At 41.1% G+C, this 25904-nt stretch overlaps 1 protein-coding gene across 2 annotated transcripts in view; it reads left to right on the forward strand.

Moving 5' to 3' along the window:
- The window catches only part of pde4a (phosphodiesterase 4A, cAMP-specific), a gene marked incomplete at both ends in the record, with an annotated part of 42557 nt that extends 17070 nt beyond the window's left edge, over window positions 1-25487 (forward strand). The window contains 15 exons of one of the 2 annotated variants that reach the window (XM_079252330.1): window positions 8356-8549; window positions 10378-10563; window positions 10913-10949; window positions 11113-11183; window positions 11972-12021; window positions 13987-14099; window positions 18987-19080; window positions 19165-19328; window positions 19734-19832; window positions 20580-20744; window positions 20834-20933; window positions 22603-22757; window positions 22845-22967; window positions 24566-24748; window positions 24984-25487. In XM_079252330.1, the coding sequence (XP_079108456.1) occupies window positions 8356-8549; window positions 10378-10563; window positions 10913-10949; window positions 11113-11183; window positions 11972-12021; window positions 13987-14099; window positions 18987-19080; window positions 19165-19328; window positions 19734-19832; window positions 20580-20744; window positions 20834-20933; window positions 22603-22757; window positions 22845-22967; window positions 24566-24748; window positions 24984-25487 (2238 nt within the window). Of the gene's footprint in view, window positions 1-8355; window positions 8550-10377; window positions 10564-10912; window positions 10950-11112; window positions 11184-11971; window positions 12022-13986; window positions 14100-18986; window positions 19081-19164; window positions 19329-19733; window positions 19833-20579; window positions 20745-20833; window positions 20934-22602; window positions 22758-22844; window positions 22968-24565; window positions 24749-24983 lie in introns of those variants that run through there. The other variant, XM_079252329.1, reaches the window with a different exon arrangement.
- Between the last annotated feature and the right edge of the window lie 417 nt (window positions 25488-25904).

The raw sequence follows: 25904 nt of genomic DNA on the forward strand, positions 1-25904 counted from the left end.
CATGTTTAATTCAAAGCTCTGGTGCACAGCGTAACAGAGCTGCTAGCATGCCTGCAGATTCTTAATGAGTTATTTAAAAAACTAATATAATGACTATGACAGCTGTCACATGACAGAAATTATCACCCTACTTTGCATCTCCCTTCAGGCTAGCGGGGTGTCATGACATTTTATAGCTCCATTTTTTTGGCATTTCTTGCCAAAAAATGTATCATTCTGGTTTCATTTAGAAACTCTCGGATTACACATAACCTTTCCAGTAATAAAGCAAACAAACAAACAAACAAAAAATTAACTGGTGAACACAGTGGAGCATTTAGCAGCTTGAGAGTTGAATAATTCCCTCGGGGGGATAGAGAACATGACAGAGCTAAGAGAGGAGCAAATATCGGACATACTAACAGCTGACATGTTTACATGTCAACATTATAAGTGGAGATCTGTCAATGCTGTACTTGCAGCTTGTCTCTGCTACAGCTATGTGAGGTGTAACTTCTTTTGATTGCATTTAAATATATGGATATCGCTTATAGCAATTTACAGAGTTGAACATAAGAAAGGACATCCAATACAAAGTGGTGGAAATTGTGACGCTCATTTTTGGTCAGCCGCACCGCAAATGCATTAAAGTACAATTCAGAGCATCAAGTTAAATAGACCAGTTCACTGTGTGTTCAAATTGACCTTGAACATTTTCACACTTGACTGCACTATGCCCTGCATTTGTTTTTGCATCGCATTATATCAGTAATTATCTATTATTCCAGGGTATTTGCAGCCAACCGTCTTTGTTCTGGGGAATATGTATGACGAATTGAATGCCAAGACTGCTTATTAGTCTGCAGTTCATATCTAGAGTGGATGCAATATGACAGAATGTGAAATTACAGATGAAATTATGAAACAATAAACAGAAAGACAGACAGACAGATAGATAGATAGATAGATAGATAGATAGATAGATAGATAGATAGATACTGTAGATAAATACTGTAGATAGATGGAGAAAAAGACGAAGATAGTGAGATGATGGGGAGAAAGAGGACCACAGTGACATAAAGGTAGCTCCAGATGACTCACACATCTCTCTTTCTTTTTCTTTCTTCATCTCTTTCCCATCTGGATTAAAATAAAAGAGGCCCAGCAGCCCCAGCCTGCAGAGAGAGCGTTACGGGTGATGTGCTAAAAATACTACCCCTTATGTGGGCTAGTTTTGGGGGTGGGGGGCATCATGGGGATGGAGGTTTATGGATTTTCGCTGCATAGTAGAGAGGCCACAGTTATCACTACCTCTCATATACCATCACATTTCCCATCACTCCACTCCCTTGACAGTGCAGTTGTTGGTCAGTTCAGTTAAAATCTAGTCTATTTTATAACAATTCAGCAAGATGCTGCTTTTATCTTTCCGGTCCCCATTTCTCCTTTAGACTCCCCCCATCTGATTGAGTTGCCTCTCTGAGAAACTCCATTAAACATCAAAAGCAAATCAATATCATACTATTGCTCTCACTGCTTCAGACCAGTTTCTCTCCCATCAAGGGGTTCGTCTCTCAGCTCCTAATTTATCTGGAAGTGAGTAGCAGGAAGCTAAACAGTGCATCAATTGAAAACATCTCTCCATCTGTCATCTCACTGGATGGCTGTGTGTGTCAGCTGATCCATCTGTTTAACCCAGCCCCGGTCTCCAACAGCCGCACAGAGGAAGACAAATACAGTGCAGCTCCTGTAACACAAACCTACAAGGTGCTCAAGTGGAACAATGCTCATTACATGAATTGTTCCACCAGTTCCCCATCCTAATATTTACAGATTGAAAAAAGAGTTGGGGTTTGAGAGTCACGAATCTAAAATGCTTTTTTTTTCACAACCTTTAGGATCGTGAAGGGGATGGATTTACATCCAGAAAGCTAAACATCTCTGTGGAGAAAGAAAGATGAAGCATGAGAAGGGGAGGAATCAGAAGAAAAAAAGTGTTTCTGCTGGTGCTGGTTGTACATAACTCAGCTGAAATGAAGCATTTTGCAAGCAGCCAGGGTGAGAAAAAAGGAGAGAGAACAAGAACAACACAAATGGAAGAAGGACCCATGAATAAAAAACAGACAGAGCGAAAGAAAAATAACCATTCTGTCAAGCCGGCTGACCCTGTTGCCCCAGTCTCTAATATATGCTGCAGACAACAGCAAAATACCATACAGGTAATACAGAGACTGAAATCTTTTACTGCTGACTGTTTAGCTTTCAGGGTATTTGAGGGTCACCTGGTTGAACAGTTCATGAAAATTCCCAAATTTTAGGACAAAAACAGCATTAAATATTCAGGAAAAAGCCAGAAATGACATTGATGTCTTAGTAATTAAATCATGTTGACAGACTCATTTGTATGACCTCAGTCTATCAGAGAAGTGTGTTTTATTTTGCTCTTGACAGACTGGCAAAAAGGCCATGCAACAAGCATCAGCTGAGACGTGAAGATGACAACAGTAAAGGCATTGCAAAGAGAGGATTTCCATCAAATATTTAAAGTAATGACTGTTGTGACTCCCTGAATTACGTTTAAGCCCTGAAACATGGAGTTGCATGAATATATGGTAGAAAGGTTGGTTCTAGCAATTAACGGATTTAAAAGGAAACCAGAAATGTAGCCTCTAAGCAACTGTTTCAAATCAATTTTAACTTGAATGTCACAAACCAAAACAGCACAACAGAAAGGTTGGGTCTCGGGATGATCTGATTCAGTATAAGTTTGTTACGGTACTTTGTAACACTCATTAGTTCTGTCATGTAGTAGGGCATGTCACAGAGATGCAGCTGAGCACAGCTGAAAGTTGAGCAGCCTGTGAAGCAGGCGGTGACAGAATGTTTCAGCCTCCACCTGAGGAGGACTCCTGAGAGCTTCCAAGAGTTCAGAAATCAACTGATGTGAAGTGATGGACGCCTCAGGTGGATTTTGAAGAATACTGTGTGTAAGTCACTCATTCCCTTGCAGAGCACAAGAGCCCAAATTCCCGATAGGACAAAAAGGAAAATGCTTCTGAGAGCTGTGTGTGAGAGCTACCTGGAATCCTGATGGAATTTGCATTGTATAATGCATTAATATATTAAAAGGGTTGAATGTGGCTGTCCTTTCACAATGTGGAGGGCCTGTTGCTGTGTGGAATAAAGCCTGATTACCCTTTCCAGTGTAAAAGATGAAATAAATCCTCTTTTGTGGCATTTGCCAGGTGTGTGATAGCAGCCAATCCCTCAGGGGTCTTCCTGAAAGGCATGTGTTTTGCACTTTCACAGGCTGTGCCAGGCTCTGCATTTGGCCGGCCGAACTTGGGTTGGCAATCCTGTGGGCAGGATAATCTGCTGTAATCTCTGGCTCTATGATCTGACCACAGCACTGCGGAGAGCTGGATGGGTGGGAGAGGCTCCGGATGGAGCGGACAGCTGGAGGAACCCAGGGGAGGAGAACAAACATGTAGAACTGAATGAGATCAGGAATATGATGCTGTAAAAACATGAACTCATTTAGACTTGGAAACACACATTCTGAGACGTGTGTGTTCCTGTTAAAGTATGCTTTTTAGTTTCTTTTCAACAGTGATTGACTTTGGGCCATATTTCTTCATGCAGTCCCATAAGTAAGGCTCTTCTCATGTTGTGCAGAGCCACACTCAATCCAGTATGAGCAGCAAAATGTGAATACTGTGCTGTATTGGTGACTTATAAAGTGAGAGTGTGAGATAGGGGCTGAAGTGGGTTTGATTTTTCATCAGGGTTAGCATTGTTTTCATGTTATCTGAAAAAATATCTGACTCATCTGAGACTGCAGCTTTCATTCAAGATGGATGAAGACGGCTTTGTGTAAAAGCTTTAACTCAGACACAAAGCATGATAAGAACTATTATAAAAGCAAGGTGATGTTGCTTAACACACACTTTTTAATGAGCTTAATAAGCCCTCATCAACCAGGTCAAAAGAAATGACAATGCTAGAAAGGCTACTATAAAAGAGCTGCGATTACACTTTCAAGTCTTTAGTAGTCTTCCCACGGCTCCTTCCAACTGTTTACTCCTGCTCTTCTGTCTTTTTCTTTTTTTTCTTCCTCTTCACGTATGTCAATGTATTATTTTCATCCAGGCAACAGTGGCCAGATGCCCTCTCTTTTCCCATGTGGCTTGGTGCCAGCACTTCCCCTCAGAGCTTCTGCTTCTTGCGCATTGTACTGTAAATGTCGGCATTAAAATGTAAGCGGGCATGAGCATGCCTCTACCCCTTACATTTTCCGGTGAAGCACAAAGGGCAAGTTGAGGCAAACAGAGATGGCAAGCCTGCTCTGGCCATGTCATTTGAGATGTGTTGGTTATTGGCAAGCTGCCTTAAAAGCATGCCCCAGTTGAAAGTGCCTCACAATAAAAACCCCTTAATGTGCTTGAGAGATGTGCAGATGATTCAGCCACAGCGATAGCATACAGCTGTGATTATGTGGTCAGCCTATAAAAGTAGTGCACTTTCCCAATTTGCAAGTCCTCCCTTCTCTTCCTTTCAACTGCCCTCGGTGCCACCCCCACAGTGGTAGCAATCAGCCAGGTGCTAAATGGTGAGGAACAGCTCATGGGTGGGTGGGGGCTGAAATTGCACGTGGAAATCAGCATCGGTGCTTGCTTAGCAGAGTTATAAGAAGCAGGGGCATAAAATAACTGTCATCCCCCACTGAGGCTTATGGGTTCAGGGTGTATGTTTGTGTTGTGGGGAAAGAGAGGTTGATTGATTCAAGCAGGTTAATCATTAACTTAGTGAGCTGAGAAGGATGAAAAAAAATGTGGTGAGGGGGTGAGGGTTATTTATTTATTTGTTTGTTTTCTAAAGTAGCTGAAATGAATGAGAGGGTTGGCTTTTACATTCATAGGAACCTGATTAGTAACAGTGCACAGTGTCATGGAAAAAAAAGATGATATCAAGCAGACATAGGAAAACACGGATCGGGCTGCAGCCTGCCCCAGCCAGGGCTTTCCTTGTGATAATTATTAATGAATAATCAATGGAAAGAGAGGGTCAGTGAAGGGGATGTATGCAAATCCCCTACACTCTCATATAGACTTAATGGTTTAATTAAACTAATCGCTTTATTGACTCAAGGCTCAAAAAGCTCTTTGAAGACTGCTGTATTAATGACATAAAATCAGACTCCCACTTTTGTTGCAGAAATGCGTGCAGAGGAGAAACTAAATGAAGCGATGCTGCAGCACAGACCAATTTTCCCAGCTTATTTTGCATGCAAGGACTCTGTGAGAAAACGAACAGTGGTAATTTAATAATCCAGCTCAATAATACCTGTGTAGAAGATTCCTCCATCAAAATACGATTCAACATGGTGTTAGAGGTTTACCACACCTGATAAAAGGAGTTTTTACATCTTTCAAGTCAATGATCACGTCTCTCAGACATGCAAAACAAGTCACATTATCTGTTATACCATTGTCTCTGGTGTCCATCAGTGATGCTGTTCAGATAGCATGGCAACATGAAAGGCTGCAGCTTTTATTTTGTTCCTCTTTCCATCTTGACAAAGATGGTTTGTTATCTTCCACAACAGGGAGTCACTCTATTGGCACAAATCCCCTTCCCTGTGAAACCTCTGATCATCATGTCATTGTCCGCAGTGATACACACCAGGGATTCTGCTTTCACATAATAAAACCAAGAGGGTTGCACACAATCCGGCCTATAATCAAACTGTGTATGGGTGTGTGTGTGTGTGTGTGTGCATGTAACCCATTTGCCTTCTCTTATTGATGAGTGAGAACAAGAGCTTTAAAGTTAATGCTTTACTGTGTGAGGACCTATGTGAAACACTTGGGTATGTTTTTGCCTGTGTGCGTGTGTGTGTGTGTGTGTGTGTGTGTGCATTTAGGGGTGTGTATGAGTCACTTTGAGAGGTCTCACTAGCTATTATTGAGCTGGGACTCTGTATTTAATAGGAGATACAATAATTGTCTCTTGATCAGCTCTCCAGAGATTACAATAGCGACTGTCAAGTGAATCAGAATTCTTGACATTTTTCCACAGTCTGTCTTTGAAAGACACTGTTCAAACAGGCTCTGTGTAAGGCTTTCATGACTGACTTTCCAAGACGAGCTCCATCATCCATCCCCAGTGCGTCATAAGCAAATGCTGGTTACTTTCTACAAAAAGGAAAGGGGGAAGGTAAAGACAGACACAGAAGAAAGGGTAAACTATTGGATGTGAAAGGCAAGAGGAGAGGAGGAACAGTTTGACAAGGCATCTTATCTTTAATGTGTTCTTCTCTGTGCTCAGGCTTTAAGCTGCCTGCTGAAAGGTAGAATTCATGCAGCAGGTTTTGCTTGCACCCCCCCCCCCCCCCCCCCCCCCAACCCTCCAACAGACAGCTGCTGTTGCAGAAAAATGCTGAGGGAAAAACGGAAACTTCTTACAAGACATCTCATTTGTGCTCTCATTTGTGTGCATATAGACAGGCACAGATGAATAACACATACACAATTCAAATGCATGATGTGTATTCCAAACACTGGCAAAAGGTTAGGCCTGTTACTAAAAACAAAAAGTGCTTGGGTTGGCGTTTCCACTCAGAGTAGGAATTAGTGACTGGATTCCATTTAAAATAATGACAGCACTCATATAAGTTAGTTTGCTTCACAGGGATAATAATCTGCAGATAGGATTACTTAAAATATTTTACTGCTACACACGAACCTGAAACACAGGGTTGGAATTTGATTTTGCTTTCCAACAATTTAGATAAATATGTTGAATATTAATCAAATTGCATAAAAAAATTAACAAAGAATTGAGATAGTGTAGTTATTGCTGTAAACTGAAGTCATTATTGTACAACATTTGACAAATCTGTGTTTTTTTCCTGTCCTGAAAGGACATTTCATCACTTCCTTGTGTGCTGTTTCAAAATGCCATTTTGGTAATTCCAGGGTTAATCAGGTCATTGCAAAAACTAATAATCAATCCCTGAGATTACAAAAGTAATAAATGATCCTTCAAGAGAATAATGTGCTGCTGAGAAACCCGACACAAGCAGCGGTTCAATAGCTTCCCCTCACTTTTTATTAACGCTGCAGCAAAGTGCTTTTTTCTACTAACTTTGACTGTGCATGTCTTTCATAAACAACATATATTTCTTATTTATCTATTTTAAAAAAAAAAACTGCTTGAGGTTCTCATCATTCATATCTAATATGTCATCACTGAATTATTTGCGGCTGACCTAATGCACCTGGTTTGAAAGCTATTTCATGGTCTAATTGGGGCTAAGAGAGAATATTAAGGAAGAGTCGTGTCTGTTCGCATCTAAAGGCCAAAGAAAATGGTGGCGGTGAACAAGGCTGTTGATGTCAAAATACAAAATGTTTTGGGCGCAAACCTTGCACACTCTTTAGTGGAACTTGTAAACATTTACACAAGCGTATGAGTCAACCCATTTTCCCCTGATTTACCCCCACCCCACCTCCATCTCCTTTCTCCTCCTCTTTCTGGGTTGTTTGTATTTTCTCTTCAAATTCTTGTTACACAGGCTCTGTGTGTCGCTCTATTCTGGCGCCTGTGGTCTGTTTCTCTCACTGATCAGCCTTCCTGTTGCTGCAGAGGAACTGTCAGCAGTGAGATAAGGATAGTGAGAGCACATGCTTGCGATAGGGAGGCAGGGGGAGGAGAAAAAAAAAAACCCTAACATTTACAAGAGGGCAAAAGGCTTGTTAGGGAAATGAACAGCGATTATCACAGGTTGCTTTTGGAGCACGGTATCTTGAGAGTTGTGTTCGTGAAAGTCACAGAAACTGGAGACCAGATGGGGACAGAGGTTTGGGCCGGCTTGTCCCAGCAGCAGCAGTAGCTGATGTGATGAAATACCAGAAGCTCTACTGACTGAGACCGTCAGTGCTGAGGAACAGACAAACTTTAAACAACCGGCACAAGCGAGGATTAAGGAGAGCGGAATAAATCCAGAACAAACTGTGGATGTGAGAAGAGGGAAATGGAGTTTAAGCATCCAAGGCCTGAGGATCACAGAAAAGGATATGCATGTTGATGAACTTTGCCTCCTCCGGCATGAGACATATGGGGGAGTAGGACTGAAGGGAGGGGGGGGGATCAAGCCTTGTTATTAGATCTCCCTTTGGATTGAGGACAGTTTGCAGCACGTACAGCAGGTGCTGCGGTTCTATCTGCCTGAGATGTTAGTATGCAGTAAAAAAGTGGAAGAGGGAGACTGCGTGGGAGAGAAACAGTAATACGGAGTGAGACAGCCCGTTGTAAGTGGAGGCTGGGGGAGTTTTCTGTTGCTGGTCAGCTTCATCAGGGCCAGAGCTGGCAGCAATGAGTCAGAGGAAGCTGACACGACAGCTGAGGTTGTGGGAGAGTCCTGAAGGTCCCCCTCCTGCTCCCTCGCTCACCTCACCTTTATCACCAGATGATCAATCACGTGGACACGGGGGCTCAGCTCTGTTTCGGCGCATGAAACTGAACCGCAGTATTCAAGAGCGCAGACGCTCATCTCACTGTATTTACAGGTATAGTTGTGCAGCAAGCCTTGATCTTTAATGTGTCCCACTCACCCTTCTGTCTTTGTTCCATGAAGAAGAAAGCAGAGTGATTTGTGATTCTTCTGCCTCGGTTCAGACGGAGTGTGAGCATTACAAACATAAATGCAATGTGACTGTAGTGTGACTCAGTACAGAAGATTTAAGAGTAAATCACTCAACACAAACTGTGTAATGACCTTAGTAAGATGGATTAGATTTTGGTGAGGGCTGAATATGCTGAAGTCTGATAATTACTCTCAGAGTTCACAGAAAAAAAACCAAAGAAGGGGATTAGCAGTTGAAGCTTGCAAAGCCCCTTGGCAGACATTTTGATGTGCTTTTCATTACTGAGGAAACATGTTAAATAATAATTTCATCTGCATCCAGATTTATAGAGCATTGTGGTGAAAAGGAGTGGCTTCCAATTAGCCAGTTTATCTGTATATGATCTAAAACGATGAGTCATTTTTAAAAACTCAAACTAAAAGGCATTCACAGTTGTTTTCAAAGCAAATTTGACAAGATTCAAAATGTGGAGAGGTGTGGGGAGATAAAAGTTATCCTCTATAATTAGCAGATACAGTAACGGTGCTGCAGTGTTCTTGTTGTCCAAGCCTTTAAATGAAGCAATAATAGATTATTATCAGGTCATAGAAGTCTTGTGAGTGTGTCGCAAATAATGAAGACTATCTTCCATCAATGTTGTGAGATAAATTAATGTCCACCTGCACTCCTGCCTCAACATTGCCCATCAATTTTTTGATGCCACCAATTTTTCTGACACCAGTTCAATCAATACAGACTTCATTTTCTGTGAGATCCAATCTTTGATCTCTGAAAGAAGTTGGTTTCAGGGATTTTTGTCAAAACTTGCAGGAGAGAAAGGGTGAAAGGATTCTAGTGAAAGACATGCGTAACTTGAGAAGCTTGTTATTGTGGTGCTTTTGGCTAAGCTTGTCAGTAAATGGATTTGGTCGATTTCTTTCAGCTTTGCAGTTTGACTTTAATATTGATCAACACAACGTTGAATTGATCGTGTGCTTTTACTTCCAAGCTAACAGAGGAGTAACGTTGTGTAATATAGAGGTACGCGGCGCCATTATTGAGAGAGTTAATATCCACCTTGTGTTCATTTTCCTACATTTGATTCTGAGGAAATTTTTGTATTCAAAGTGGCATTCAGAGTTAAGGGGAAAAAAAAACCCCAAAAATTCTCTTTTAAATGCACCAGATAACACTGGAGTCTTGAACCTGTATGTGCATCTTTAAAAGCTTGTATGAGATAAACAAAATGGGGCCCAGGAGTTATAGAAAAACAGATTCATAGCACAACTAGAGGTCAAAACTCCCCAGGGAGCCTTTAATATGTATGAGTATTCTCAATCGGTCAAGAGTTTAACTTAACCCTTGGGCTCTAAAAGATCTGCACCCAGAACAAAAATCTCAACCACTTATGTTTCCCAACAGACAGTTTGTGCTGGAGAGAATTTGCGGTTCACGTGGCTCACTTTGCTGACTTAAACATGTGTCTCGGTGAAAAATGACTTGTCAGTAAAGTGTAATTCTCACAGCCGCCCAGTGGCAGTTGGCCAAGCCAGTGTCACAGCTGCATATGTTGATGCTCTAGCATGTCTCATCAGTCCTTTAATGATCTATCCAGAGAGATATAAACACTACAGACTGCAAAGCTTTTTGAACATTTGGGGTAATATTTCAGCTGTTTACTGAGATATAAAAAAAGCACCAAAAAAATACACCCACGGTAAATGTCACAGATGTGAACCCACTTTCCTCCCTGTCCTTACTCATCCTTCAGCTTTGATTCAGAAAATGGTCCCTCACCAGGCCGCAGTCCCATGGATTCGCAGGCGAGTCCTGGGTTGGTGCTCCACCCATCATTTCCCCAGAGCCAACGAAGGGAATCCTTCCTGTACCGCTCAGACTCAGACTATGACACGTCCCCCAAAACTATGTCACGTAACTCATCCATCAACAGTGAGGGGTAAGCATGAAGCCATCCTTGGATTCTTCACACTGCACTATCCATTCACACACACATGGCAGTAATGGCAAATTATCCCAATCAACACTGCAGTGCTTATAATTTTAATTATGCAAGCAATATGCTAATGGAACCACGACAGACATTGTATTCAGCACTGCTTCCTGGCCCATCACTGAATAGGCTTGTTTTGCAAGATTATTTCTCTGTTTAGATCTTCGTAGATCTGTGTAAACATCCACTTCACAGATGCAGCCCCATATACAAACATTAATATTGAGCGCCACAGCTGCTCAAACCTGCCACATTTCTCTTATTCTCTATCTTGTCCTTTCTTCTCATCTTCCAGGCACGCCGAAGACATGATTGTCACCCCTTTTGCTCAGGTATGTCTCCTTGAGCTTGTCTGACACGCTTAATTTTAGAAAATTACTGGAAAAGGTGACAAATTAGAACAGTGAACTTGTCTCCCCTCCTCCTGCTCCCTCCTATCCTCTTCCTACCTCTCTCCTCCTTCTATCCCTCCTACGCTGTCCATCCATCCCCCAGGTGTTGGCCAGCCTACGAACTGTAAGAAGCAACTTCACCATCCTCGCCAATGTCACAACACCCACTAACAAGTCAGTATCATGCTGTTGAATGCCCCTTCCCCCCCACTTCAACTCGTCACGACTGCCTGCTTTGTTTGTAGTGTGTTTATGCAAATGCCTCCATTTCCTTGCCCCCATGGGGAAACATTTTAACCATCATGATTAACCAGCTTATGAGTATCAGACAATGCTCAAGGAAAATATGATTTGCATCATTTGGCATATTTCCATTTAGCTGACTGAGGACTGAATGCACAAAGCTTCATTCCTCAGATGCATGTCCCTGACTCTGTGCCCAGACGATGGAGACGGTCAATAATGCTAAAATTATTCTCTCTTGTAATGCAGTAGACAGAAGGAGCTTGAGCTGGCAGGCTTTTAGCTCCACGTCAATATGATATATATAAAGCAATGCAGCACAGAATTATCAGCATCTATAATTACACTGTTCTGCACCAAGAAAATACTTATTTCAATATTGAATATAAAGGCAGTTTAAAAAGGCAGTTGGCGAAGCCTGCAGAAATCAGTCTGATTATTTTTGGATCGTTAAATATTCTAAACAAAACAAAGAAATAAATTTAAGTGCTCTTTATAACTGGAGACAGAGTATTTTCTTTATGTAATCTGAAAAATAGATATTTTTGATAGGGATAAACAGTTATCTTGTGTTATAAGCACATAAATGAATAATATCAATAAAAACATTTGAGGCTTTTTTGCCTCCTACTGTATTACTGTCTGTACTGTGTTTTAGTACCACAAGGGGGCGGCAGTGTACAGTTCTTCCACTGATGTAATCATATGTTTGTCCACAGGAGGTCGCCACTGACAAGCCAACCCACCGTTCCCCAAGCTACACTCTCAGGTACGCTGTCAGCTAATTAAAACACTTTATTCGAAGAGCTCCCTGTTATGACACTCTAAGGCTTTCACACTCCCAAAACTGCATCATCAGTTATGAAACTTACTTGGGGACATCTCATAACACTATATACTGTTAGGGATTGAGTCACTGGACTGCTTACAATGTAATAAGTAATTATACTGGTCAAGTGATGATAAATTTGCGTTCAGAGCAGGGGTACTCAACTCGATCCTACAAGGTCTGCAATTCAGCAGGTTTCCATTATATTCCTGTTTCAACGCACCTGTATCAAATTATATGGATCCAACAGCCTATCTCTGCACAAGGGCTCGATATTTGAGTTTTTGAGTCAGCCGTGTTGGAGCAAGAATACATTGAAAACCTGCTGGACTGTGGGCCTCATAAGTTGAAGACCCCGTTTTAACTTGAGTGTAAGAAATGTCATCTTCACTTTACCAACTTTGACAGGTGTTTCACTGAGAAAATCTTGAAGTATATTTTTTTAATCTATGCTACATTGTTTACCTGAAGAGCCTGACCTCAACATTTTAGGGTAATCACCTTATATAAGCTCCCCTCAGAACATCTTAAGCATATGATACACAGAAAGATTTATAAAAACACATTTTATATGCTACTCATGTTTTACACACATGAATATATAAATTTTACATCAAACATATATAAAAAAAAAACAAAAAAAAAAACTTTCACTTTTGGTAGTAGTTGTCATATGAGAATCTCAGATACTGAAATATTCACTGTTTTTCTAAAGAAAGTATGCAGTATAACACTTTCTTTTTATTATTTTTGTTAGCTATCAAACCTTCCTGAAAAACCTGCCCTCATGTGTTTGTGTGAATACTCTACTCTGTACCTTTTTTTAAAAACTCAAGCATCAAAATATCTAAAAAAAAAAAAAAAAAAAAAGTTACATTTTTAAATATTTTGTATTACGATTATGATTCTGAAAAGCTCATCATGACGAAAATCAAATGAATTTGTCCAAATAAATTTGTCCCTGCAAGAAAGCATTTCAGCACAAGAAAAAGTTGTAAGAAAATAACTTTTTGTTTATCAATACTGGTATTTTATTAATTCCTTCCTTCACAGCATCATTCCCACCAGTGAAAACTTTAGTGCCTGATTGCTAAATCAGAACATACAACCAAATATTTGGTTGGCACTGAACATACACTGATGTTGATCATCATAACAAAACATTTTCAGCAACTGTTTTATGAAGGATAGCGATTAAATTCTACACAAAAGCTTTATGAAGAGTGCTACAAACCAAAACATTTTGTTATTAAAAACATTGATGCCTTCATTGCCATTTATTGAGTTGTGATGGTGTACTCCATGGCAGTAAAAGTATTCCAAGATTTTGTAAAATGTATGTAGATTACAGGAAGCATAATGCAAAAGATTCCACAATGGATTAATTTACTCATGACACAGTGATGCTTTTGACGGCACATTTTTGCCAACAGAAGGAGACAATTTGCTGAATTGTTTTCTTAGAATATTGTTGAAATGATCTGAAGGGGTATGTGTGGGTTCTCTCCGGGTACTCCGGCTTCCTCCCACCATCCAAAGACATGCATGTTAGGTTAATTGGTTACTCTATGATAGTGAAACTCTAGGATAATGAATGAATTATCTGAAGGGAAAGAAGTTATCTTTGTGTGTTGTCTTATAGTGTTAAGATTTTCTCCAAGTGCTGTCAAATTACAACTTCTGTTTCCAAACATGTTGATACAAAAGTGAAGGATAGTAAATGTTATTAAAAGCCAAATTGGATTTTAAACTTTGTATTAAAGTAAATATTTTGCTCACAAATCAAGTGATAGAAAATGAGCAGGCAGAGATCAGGCCAGTATTGCTTTCAGGCCATTTTATGCTGTTTGTCTGAAGCTGGTTATGCTGGTTTATACATTGTTTTTATGTGCATGTCCTTGCCAGAGGAGACATACCAGCAGATGGCTCGGGAGACTCTGGAGGAGCTGGACTGGTGTCTGGACCAGCTGGAGACCATTCAGACCCACCGTTCAGTCAGTGAGATGGCCTCCAACAAGGTATGCAGCTGTCCCTGCACAAATATGCGCACTTGAACTTTCGCTCTATGCCAGTATAAAGTCACTGGGGTGTAAAATTGTGTCAAATACATTAGAAAGCTTTTTCCAGGCCAATCCAACCCCTGTCTTGAATGTTTGGCCAACTTAACATAATGCTGGAAAACACTCATCTGCTGTGACATGAGCATGAGTTACTTGTTTTATTCGAAAGAAGGCCTGTATGTTTATGTAGAGAAAAGTCTTTCCTGGGTTTATTTTCAGACATGCAGAGACGTGTCAATGAATAATTAATGTGGAGTATTGTGTTTTTTTTTCTCATGGATTACGTTGCTGAGCGTTCTTTGTATAGATGCAAGACATGCAGCCACGTTGCAATGCATTTTGGATGCTTTCGTTTTGCATGAATGCCGCTATGCCTGAACGCAGGCAAGTTTCTTAAGCATTTGTATTTCTAGGGGCATGAGGACAGAGAGGGAGGGTGAGAGAAGGGATGGATGTGACGGTCTGTGGGTGGGGAGGACATGAGAGGGAGGGGGGGACGGGTCCTGATGCTGATGTCTCTGCTGTAACCTTGGTTGCTATCGAGCAGCAGCAGGGTCTGCCCTTCGCTTTTAGTTATTGGCTTGCCACTCTGACCACAAGACATGTGGTTTAGGCAACAACCAATGAAACAGAGGCAATGCTCCTTTAATAGTGTTCTGTCTTAAAGAGACAGCACCATGTGTCTTGTTTGTTTTATTCCAAAAACTGGGTCCATGTTGTTCTTGACTATATAGAAAAAAGGAGAATTTTGTCTTTGCAGACTATTACTGATGAAGAGACTGAGACTGCAAAAACAGCTGGATGATGAAACAGCATAATTAATGTGTGCATTAGACAAAGTACAGTCTCTGGGGCACAACAGTCTATGGAAGTATATTGATGTCTTTTAGCAGCCAGAACTAGGCTGCAAGAAATCCTCTACACTGTGCCAACATGTAGGTGCACACATGAATATTCCCACTCAGTCTCTCACTCTTACTCACACCCTTGCTCACACACATATTTTCGACAGACGTACATGCTGTCTTGTCGCACATGCGCACAAAGCCTCTGACAAGAAGCAAGCACTGACACACACACATGCACGCGCCTGCAGCCACACTGCCTGATTAGCTTGCGAGGGCTGTCTACAGCATCCAGGGAAATGGCGCAAGAAGCAGAGAATTGGAGGAGGAACGGCAGCCTAAAGCACCAGGATTAGACCTCTGGCGTTTTTGCCAGCTGAGGCATGGACTGACTTGGAGCGGAGGACTTGGCAACGGAACCATCAGGAGACAGGCTGACTGATGTGCATTGACTGTGTGTAGCTGAGATCTGTGAGAGACGGCACAGACGGGCTGATGCACCGGTAGGACTGGGCCAGGCCTTTGGATCCATACAGTGGGGGAGGGGCAGGCGACGCAGGGAGAAGGAGACTGTTTTTCCTGACCACAGCTTTGGAGTGCTTCTTCAGTCAGACCATCTGCTACAGGCCTGCCTGCACCCCTTTCTGTCTCTTTGTATCTGTCCCTCTCATTCTCTCCATCCTTGTTTTTCTCTTGGTGTAATCATCTGGTCCCCCCTTCTCCTTTTCCTGATGTTCCTGTTGTCATCCAAGATCCTTATACCTATGTCATTCGATACTACTGTCATCTTTCTGTCGTGTCGTCTCTGTATTCTTTTCAACTCTATCATCTAAATCTTTTGTAACTGTTTGTTAAGCAACTAGGTCTTGCAACATCCTTTTTTTTTTTATTTACATCCCCTTCAAATTGCCACTTGTTTCTTCCATCAGTTCCTCTCTGTGCCCTTCAGACGGTCCCTTTCAATTTCCCTCCATTTTCTCTTGTTCAGCACCCATCCACCTTTACCCTGCGGTGACTGTAGATTTGGGTCAGGCTGCTAAGCAAATGGGATGAGATGTAGTCTCCACAGCAGCCAGATCCAGGGGGCTCCTGGTCTGCTCATCAGGGGGACCCTCATCTTCTGATCAAGTTGAGGCTGGAGCCTAACTCAGGACTGACGGGGTGGCCTGGCTTGGAGTACTGCATGTAGGGGAGGACAATCCACACCAGCAGCCCCTACCCTTACTCCCTTCCCCTGTTCCTTTGCCCCATCGTGGGACAGCCGTCACTCTGGAGTGTCCTGGCTTGACAGGCTGTGGCCTCTCCCCGCACGCCCTGACGACGCCCTCATGCCACTGGGGCACCCGCAGTGCCAACTCGCCGCTCCACTACCGCACCTCTTGTCTGTGCCAAAGGCCCAAACCCCCGGTTACCTTAAACATGGGTGTGGTGGAGGCCATTGACCCTGCACCATCCCCTTGTCCTTCACCTGTACCAGGGGGCTACAGGCTGACCCGCTCCTCCAGCTACAGCCCTTTGCAGGGGAGGGCAGGGGCAGAGCTGGACCTTGGTGCGACTGGTGGAGGAGTTATGGAGGGGGGTGGGACGGCAGCAGAGCGCAGGACGCCCTTAGTGGACCTGTTTTGTGAGACCTGCTCCAGGCCCTGGCTCATCGGTTGGTGGGACCAGGTAGGGCTTAGACAGCTTCTAGGGAAGAAAAGTTCTGGTAGTGGCCATGCTGTGGACATGCTGTGTTTCTGTCATGCATGCATTAACAATTATTGTGTGTTTTGTTTGATTCAGCAGGGGTTGTGCCAGTCTGTGAATGTTTTATCATTTTAAGGGTGTCTAAAAGGTACAACATGGGATTCTTTAAATACAAAGTATCCCACATTAAATTCTTAAATTCTCTTGTAGACTTGACAATTGCCAGTGAAAAATCAGTGAAAGTGAAAAATCGTAAAGCAGACCTTAGATCATGTCATTCTGATCATGAGAAAAGACATGATAAATGAAAAGGGGTCATTGCTACTGCTTTGTGTTTCTACATTACATGACAAATGTAAACAAACAGACATCAGTCTGACCCACAAACACACACACACATACACTTTACCTGGTCTATCCTCTGTCTGATGACAAAACACTGCACTGTTTCAACTGCTTCAAATATAAAGGGGGTTTGGGACTTGGTGAAATAGTACAGCCACCTTTATGGTAGGTATGTTGCAGTGTCACATAAAGTCAATTTCTATCCTCCACACCTGTGTCCCACATCCCTCGTCTCCCTCTCCCTCTCTCCAGATGCCTCAAGGCTAGTTTCAACACAAACTTAAGCCAGGTGTTTTGTCAGTGACAGTCTTGTTTATGGCCTCAGGACTGAGTCTGAGTCTCATATCTGCTTTCATTTGTGGCATCTACATCCATAAGAATGTATTTAATGAGCTAGAAGTGTATGTTAGATTTGCATATATGTTATATCCAGCCTCTGCAGTGCCTGAACAAATACTTGCTTTGCATTTCTACTGTTTTATTAGATTGACATTTACGAACTTAATTCTCCAACAGATTACAATCAAGACTCCGGTTACATTTACAATGCATGTACATATATATATATATATATATCTGTTTGCTTTTTGTTCACCAGTGAGAGTTAGGACAGATACACCCCTCCTGGGTCTGTTACAAATGCAGGTGTGTAAGCATGTGCACTCATAGTCATGTCTTTACAGTGTTTGCATGTTTGCTTCATTAGTCAGTGTCAGAGCAAGAGTGTTGTTTGTCCTGGGGCTCGGACTGGCACTGTAGAAGTGTTGGTTGGCAGCTATGACTCAGCGTTACAGCATTAGGGAAGGAAAGAATGAGAGTAGGTGGTGGTGGTGTTGGGGACAGGGGGTGGTTGGTCTGAGCCTTCTGCCTAAAGTGTGCCACTGGGCTATATGTTTCCAGACCTCTGATGACTGATTCTCCCTTACTGGTTTTAAAGATTTGCTGTTAGGCCACCTATTTGTCGATAACAAGCACAGGGTTGGACAGTAAAAATGAGAAAAGTAGAGAAAGGTGTTACAAAGAAATTCAAAGATGGTAGTGCAACATGGTGCATATGAAATACCAGGTATACAAAGTGGAGCTTGAGACACAATAATAATTGTGAGGTGGGGTGGGGGTGAGGGGCTGAATGGTGGCAATGAAGCATTTTGTTTACCTTATGAGGGAGGAAGAAACACATATAGGCACGTAGAGATGTAGTGTCGAGGAGAGGAAGGGAAGGGGAGGGCTGACCTTGATAAAGGTCAGAGACACCTGCCGACTCCCTCAGATTGTCACCAAAACAGCCACCACTCTCACATCTAGCTGAAGGACTGACTGTGAGGAGGCAGTTGCTACGGAAACTGCTCTGGTTGCTATGGAGATTGTTATGTGTGAAAGATCAGTCAGTAGGACACAGACTGAGGGGTCTGTCCGAACCACATTGTGCCTTGTCTGACAGCGAAACGTTAAAGCTTCCGACATCATGTTTGTTGACATAGATAAATAAAGGAATGAAATAACATAAATGCTGAGAGAACATTCAAGACTATTTTTGTCCATGAGGATGATGTATTCATTTATTCACATTTGTGTCTGAGACCTGCAGACTACTATAATTTATGGCTGACACTGCACATGGAAACAAATCATACAATAGGACATTACTGCGACACATCAATGCAAGCAAACTGAGTTGGGTTATTGAACAGTCTGTTCCCTTCTAGGAAAAGGAGGAGGGATGATTCATAACTGATTTTATTACCCTTTAGTAGATGATGGTGAGAATTTATCCACCCAAATTTGAGTCATAGGAAAGTTTCTTGGTGTGAATCGCTGCATATGGACTCTGAAACACAATAGCAGTAATTCTGGAGGGTTACCAATTTTCAAGACTATACGTCTGGATTCATTAGTAATCCCTTATGTTTTGAACATGGTAACTACTAGTCATATGACTCACTTTAGTCTCTCTCTGTCCTCTCCTCAGTTCAAAAGGATGTTAAACAGGGAGCTGTCCCATTTGTCAGAGATGAGTCGCTCAGGGAACCAAGTGTCAGAATACATCTCCACTACCTTTCTCGGTGAGGCAAACCTGCCATTCATTTAATTTGAACTTACTCAGACCTCAGGTGAAGTACCTAACCCCTGACTTTTGATCCTTCCAGATAAGCAGAATGAGGTGGAGATCCCATCCCCGACTTTAAGGGAGAGGGAGAAGCCCATGTGTCACATCAGCGGTGTAAAGAAGCTCACGCACAGTTCCAGCCTATCCAACTCTACCTTGCCTCGATTTGGCGTGAAGACTGAACACGAGGATGCGTTAGCAAGGGTGATTCAACGGAAAAAAGATCCAAGTCATTGCATTTTAACCCACAAAGCAGATGACAGTGATAAAAGCTATACATGGTTTCCAACACTGATATGCTGTCACACATTAAACATGCTCAATTTATAATATAGATACCTTTGAGTAAGAGAAAGAATTTTTTATTAGATTATTATCAAACGTTACATGACACAGAAAAATGTTTCTACACCAGCAGGGAGTAGAAAAAAATAACTTATCATGAAGCCTTAACACATGTTGAAAGTGTCATGACATTAAACTCTAATCTTGATTGAATATTAAGGATACACAACTGTTGGACCATGCATTGTTAAGACTGCCATTAAAGTGGGGGAGAAAACTGCAACCTATTGTACTTATGTTTTATAATATCTATTGGATTTTCAGGAACTGAACGACTTAAACAAGTGGGGCCTTAATATCTTTCGTGTGGCAGAGTTCTCTAATAATCGACCTCTGAGCTGCATCATGTTTGCCATCTTCCAGGTGAGACAAAGAAAGACTGGATTGAAACAATAATCTACACAGTAACTTACAACATTTCAGTGTTGAACACTGTCTCGAGGCATTGAATGAAATTATTATGAAACGTTGTTTATTGATTTTTTTGGACGAGACTTTATCTCTTTGGGTATTGAAGGGCATGGATTTAGTACATGTGAGAGTGCAAGCTCGCTGAATTTAAAGAAACTGCCATAAAGGCAGTGCTTCAAAACAACTTTTAAAAAAACACGTCCTGCACTCAGGTTCCATCTTTGCTAAGTTTTATCAATCATCATTTAGGTTAGTTCTTAAACTGAGTTAAACACTGCCTATGACAACCAACCAGAAGTCCAGGGTTCATCTATTGTTCAAAACCACTAGTTTTACAGCTTTGGCTGTGCAGAACATTTGCTCCGCTGGACTGTTTATGTTTACATTCACTTGCTCTTTTATTAGATTTAGACCAACTCTTAGGTTTGGGCAATAAAAATGACTGTCCTTCAAACAGATCTTCCCACAACTTATTCTTAATAGTGCAATTTCACTATCTCTACATTTGCAAAAGAAGCTAAATGTAGTGCAGGAAGGATAAAAACCACCCAGTGAAATACGTTACTTAAAAGGTTGTCAAAAGTGTTATCATTTCTGTCTTTCTCAAATAAATAAATAATTTCAGTTTGAGGTCTTTCTCATGAATTACCAGTAAGGCTGGAGTGTAAATATAACACTTCTGGTCTGTTAATCCTGCAGGAGAGAGATCTTTTGAAAACTTTCCGGATCCCTGTGGATACATTTGTCACCTATGTGATGACCCTGGAGGACCACTATCATGCCAATGTGGCCTATCACAACAGCCTCCACGCTGCTGATGTCACCCAGTCCACCCATGTACTGCTATCTACGCCAGCTCTAGATGTACGCATCTCCATTAGCCCATTAATGCCAAAAACCCAACATCTGTACAACAACAATAACTATTTTCCTCTTTTATTTCTCTCTGACAGGCTGTGTTCACTGATCTAGAGATTTTAGCTGCATTGTTTGCAGCTGCCATCCATGATGTAGACCATCCAGGAGTATCCAACCAATTCCTCATAAACACCAGTGAGTCCAAATGAATCACACATAAGCTGCTATAGATTAATTAAAATGTGAAACAAAGGAAAAAAACAGTTAATGAATACTGCTGATGCATGGTGTGCTGACAGAGATCAACAATTATGGCTACAACTTTGTTTTTCTACATTGATGATTTGAATATTCATGTAATTATAGATGATAGTGATTCACTGTGCAATTAAAAATTGCTGTAACTTATCAGAAAGGAAACATTTAGAATGACAAAATACAAGCCAAAATACAGCCAAGTTTTTTTTCTACTAAACCAGAAAAACACTGCTCTAGTTATCCTTTTCTGTATTGATATAATATATTGTCAAAAGTATTCTGTCATCCATCCAAATAATAGAATTTAGGTGTTTTTGATCACTTCCAAGGCCACAGGTGTATAAAATCAAGCATCTAGGCATGCACACTTCTTCTAAAAACATATTTGAAAGAATGGGCCGCTCTCAGGAGTACAGCAAATTCCACTGTGATTCCGTGTTAGGAGGCTACCTGCACTTTAAACCCAGTCGTGAAATTACCTTTATATTAAATATTCCACAGTCAACTGTCAGCAGTATTATAGCAAAGCCGAAGCATCTGAGAACAACAGAAATTCAGCCATGAAGGGATAGCCATGGGAAATGACTATCACGAGTGGGGTCAGTGAATGCTGAGGTACATAGTACACAGAAGTGGCCAACTTTCAATCACTACATATCACCAAACTTCATATGGTCTTCAGACTAACTTCTCCACAGAACCTGGACAGCTTCGTGGTTGGGTTTCCATCGCTGAGCTCCTGCATCTGAGCCATACATCAGCAAGTGTAATGCAAAGCATCAGATGCAGTAGTGTGAAACCTGCCACCACCTGAATCTGGAGCAGTAAACATATTCTTTGGAGTGACAAATCATGCTTCTCCATCTGGCAATCTGACTGACCAATCTGGGTTTGGCAGTTGCCAGGACAACGGTGCCTGTTTGACTGCATTGTGCCAAGTGTGAAGTTTGATGGAGAGGGGATTATGGTGTAGGGTTGTTCTTCAATAGTTGGGCTTGGGCTCTTAGTTCCAGTGGAAAGAACTCTGAATGCTTCAGTATATTACAAGATAATGGACATTACATGTTCCTAACTTTATGGAATCAGTTTGGGAATGGTTCCTTTCTGTTCCAACATGACTTCACACCAGGACCCAAAGCAAGGTCCATAAAGACATGGATGAGTGAGTTTGGTGTGTAAGAACAGGATAGAACACCATTGTGAGAATGGTGAAAAAGTGAAGACTGTGAACCAGGTCTTCTCATTCAACATCACAGTGTGAGCTTACGAATGTGCTTTTGGTAGAATGGTTAAAAAATTCCCATAAATACACTCCCAAACCTTGAAGAACGTTTTCTCAGAAAATTTGAAGTTATTCTAGCTTCAAAGGGTGGGCCGACATTATATTAAACCTTTTGGATTAAGATTGTGGTGTCAGTTAAGTTTGTATGAATCTAAAGGCAAATGAGCAAATACTTCTGGCAATGCAATGGAAGTTGGCCAAGTAATTAGCATTTAAAGTTAGTATTTGCAGTTATTTTGAAAGGAGATAGCAGTACCAATGTGGTGATGGTGCATTTACGACATGTGTTTTTGCCTGATCTTTGTTTTCTGCTGCTTTGCCCAGACTCAGAATTAGCCCTGATGTATAATGATGAGTCTGTGCTGGAGAACCATCACCTGGCTGTTGGCTTCAAGCTGCTTCATGAGGACAACTGTGACATCTTCCAGAACCTCAGCAAAAGGCAGAGGCAGAGCCTCAGGAAGCTTGTTATTGATATGGTGGGTGTTTGACAACGTACTAATTCTTTAGATGAGCTTCCTTGCTTGTTTTAATTTCTTCTGTCTTTTCTTCTGATATGTTTCCAGGTTTTGGCCACAGATATGTCCAAACACATGAGTTTGTTGGCAGACCTCAAGACTATGGTGGAAACCAAGAAAGTGACAAGTTCTGGAGTGCTGTTGCTGGACCACTACACAGATCGAATACAGGTGAGATTTTCAAGCCATTTACAAGTAAATTCAATCAATAATGACTACTCTGCAGATGTTTCTGTCCTGGGTCTGAAAAAGTATTACTGAGAAGACACATTCAGGTTATTCAGAGCACCACAAAAGCACAGACAGGTTGTGGTTAAAGTTTGGTCTGTCAGAGTAGGAGTGATGATGAATAAGATACAGTTGTCATTTTAAAGCTTCTCATGAGGTTCTACTGGATGACGCACCTTTTCTTTAAAATTCACTTGTTTTTATAATAAGTAATTATTTTGCATATTATCCTGCATGGAAGATGTGTATTACTTGTTTGTGATCCATGAATATAATGATGTCTTATGTGATTGCTGACGATTGAGCAGTGCTACTTGGCACTTTGTTAGACTTCCTATATAAATAAAGAAAAACTAAAAGATTAGCAGAATTTGTAAGAAGTAATGTGAAACTAGCTGCAGAAATTTTGTAAAATTATCGACTTAGTACTGCAAGGTACACAGAGATGTATTTTACAATAAAGCTTGCCCATCCATGTGGCACCCAAAGAAAAAACTTGGAATTTAATGTGGATGGTTGTAAGAGGAACATGTTTCTATCTGTAAAGAAGGACAGGAAAGTTTTCTGACAACCTCTATAGCAGAAGGTTAAATGTTGTAAAAAAAAAAAATAAATAAAAGGAAAGCAATGTTAGCATCTAAAGGTCAGTTTAAAACAAGGGTATTTACCAGATTGTTCTGTAACAATTATGCATTTCAAGAATATTTTGTAAAGGACTGAAAGTAAAAACATACAATAGTTAGTAGCAACTTATGAATGAAGAGTATTTCCTTGTACAATAAACAAGTACTTTTCTTTAGACTGGTTATATTAAGGATTATTAGAGTCATATTGCAAAGTAGCCTGCATTTCCTCAAGATTTTGGTGGACAATTCAGTCCACCAATAATCAAGGATGCGTCATTAACAGGGAGAAAAGGGTAAAAATCTTCCATCTATAAATACTACGATCTTGAACTAATACATATTATACTGAAAATGTTTCAAAATTCTGCAAAATTGGGAGTGCAAGCCATAATGTTACCTGTGAGTCATATGCTCACTGCAGGATAAAGCAAAAAAACAACAAAAAAAAAAGAAAAAATAAACAAACAGAAAATTTTGACTATCATAAAAAGGATTTGGTTTATAGAGCAGGTTGCCCGTTTATTTATTTTATTAAATCGCTACCTTTTCATGGTGACTACTTTAAAAACGTATAAGCAAACCATTTGAAGTAGGTTTTTTTTTTTTTTAGCTTTTTAAACATAAATCTCACCATTTAAATAATTGTATAGACAAAGAAGGGATATACAGATTTTAATGCAAAAATAAACCATGGGATCATCAGAGTTCAAAGCTTTGGTAATTTAAAACACAGTAGATTATAATTGCGTTAAATTCTCTAGTCATTTAGCAGGTGCTTTTTTCTCCTTACATCTGAATGTGAGAACAACACAACCAAGAAAACAGTAGATCTCAATGCACATTGAATTCAGGGCCATGAACAGTTTAAGTGACTTTGCATGTATTTTAAAGAGTGTAAAATGTGACTTTGACCAGGTGTTGAGGAACATGGTGCACTGTGCTGACCTGAGCAATCCTACAAAGCCTCTGGCTGTGTATCGACAATGGACGGAGAGAATCATGGAGGAGTTTTTCAGGCAAGGAGACAAGGAGAGGGAGCGAGGGATGGAGATCAGTCCCATGTGCGATAAGCACACTGCATCTGTGGAAAAAAGTCAGGTGAATGATCAACAATGAAAACCACGCACACACACATAAATTGATATGACTCTGAACACAGCTTGATAACTGGTAAGACTGTATGTGGTGTGATAACTGCAGTGCAGTGGGTGATCTTTTAGCTCTGAACACAGCAGTCATCCTCCTACATTTTTAATGCTGATTTACAGGGAATAAAGTAACACTGCTGTGCTTGCTTATGGCATACATAGCTTCCTTTTTTTTCTGAATGCAGGTGGGCTTTATCGATTACATTGTCCACCCGCTATGGGAGACATGGGGAGACCTCGTGCATCCTGATGCCCAGGAAATCCTGGACACTCTAGAGGACAACAGGGACTGGTACCAGAGCACCATCCCACAAAGCCCTTCACCACCACCTGTGGGCCAGGACAAGGATCTAAATGCATGCATCGACAAGTTTCAGTTCGAGCTCACCCTGGAAGAGAGCTCACAGAGTGAACAGGGAGACATGAGTGACAAACCTAGGCCAAATCATGCGGCAAAGGACTGCAGTCACATGGACGAGGAGGGTAAAAAGGAGGAGGAGGAAGCTATAATGGCAGACGAGGAAAACGAGGACATAATAGAAGAAGAGGATGAGGTGGCTATGGAGGAGGAAGAAGTGGAAGAAGAGATGAAAACTCAGTTGGGTGAGGGGTCTGAAAAGGAAAGACTTTCCGACACAAGTCCTGTAGAGGAAGAGGAAGATTCTTCTTCACAAGCTGAAGATACATGAGTTCTGCTCCTGTATCTCCCTTCTCACTTGCACACATTCTTTTTCATTCTTTCAATGGCCAAACCAAGAACAAATAAGACTGCAATGACAATACAGACCTTTAAATATATTTTTCAAAAAGGGAATAAATTAAAATCGCTTAAAGAGAAGCTAAATACACAGCAACTGTAGATTTGGAGAGGTGGCAAGTCCTTTGACTGATTTCACAGTGAACTTAAGACGGAAGAATTTAGGAGAGAATTATGATGGGAAACTGAAAAAAGCGTAGCACTCGGGTGGCCAGAATGCACATAAATAAACACACATGAAGTGACACATAAAAACACAAAAATAAAAGCAGGAGCAAGTCATGTAGAATGCAAAAATCCAATGTGTGTTCACGCATACAGCGGCCATGCAATATTTTTGTCTTTTTTA

This window comes from Telmatherina bonti (assembly GCF_933228915.1).
Source record: "Telmatherina bonti genome assembly, chromosome: 14".
Lineage (NCBI taxonomy): Eukaryota > Metazoa > Chordata > Actinopteri > Atheriniformes > Telmatherinidae > Telmatherina > Telmatherina bonti.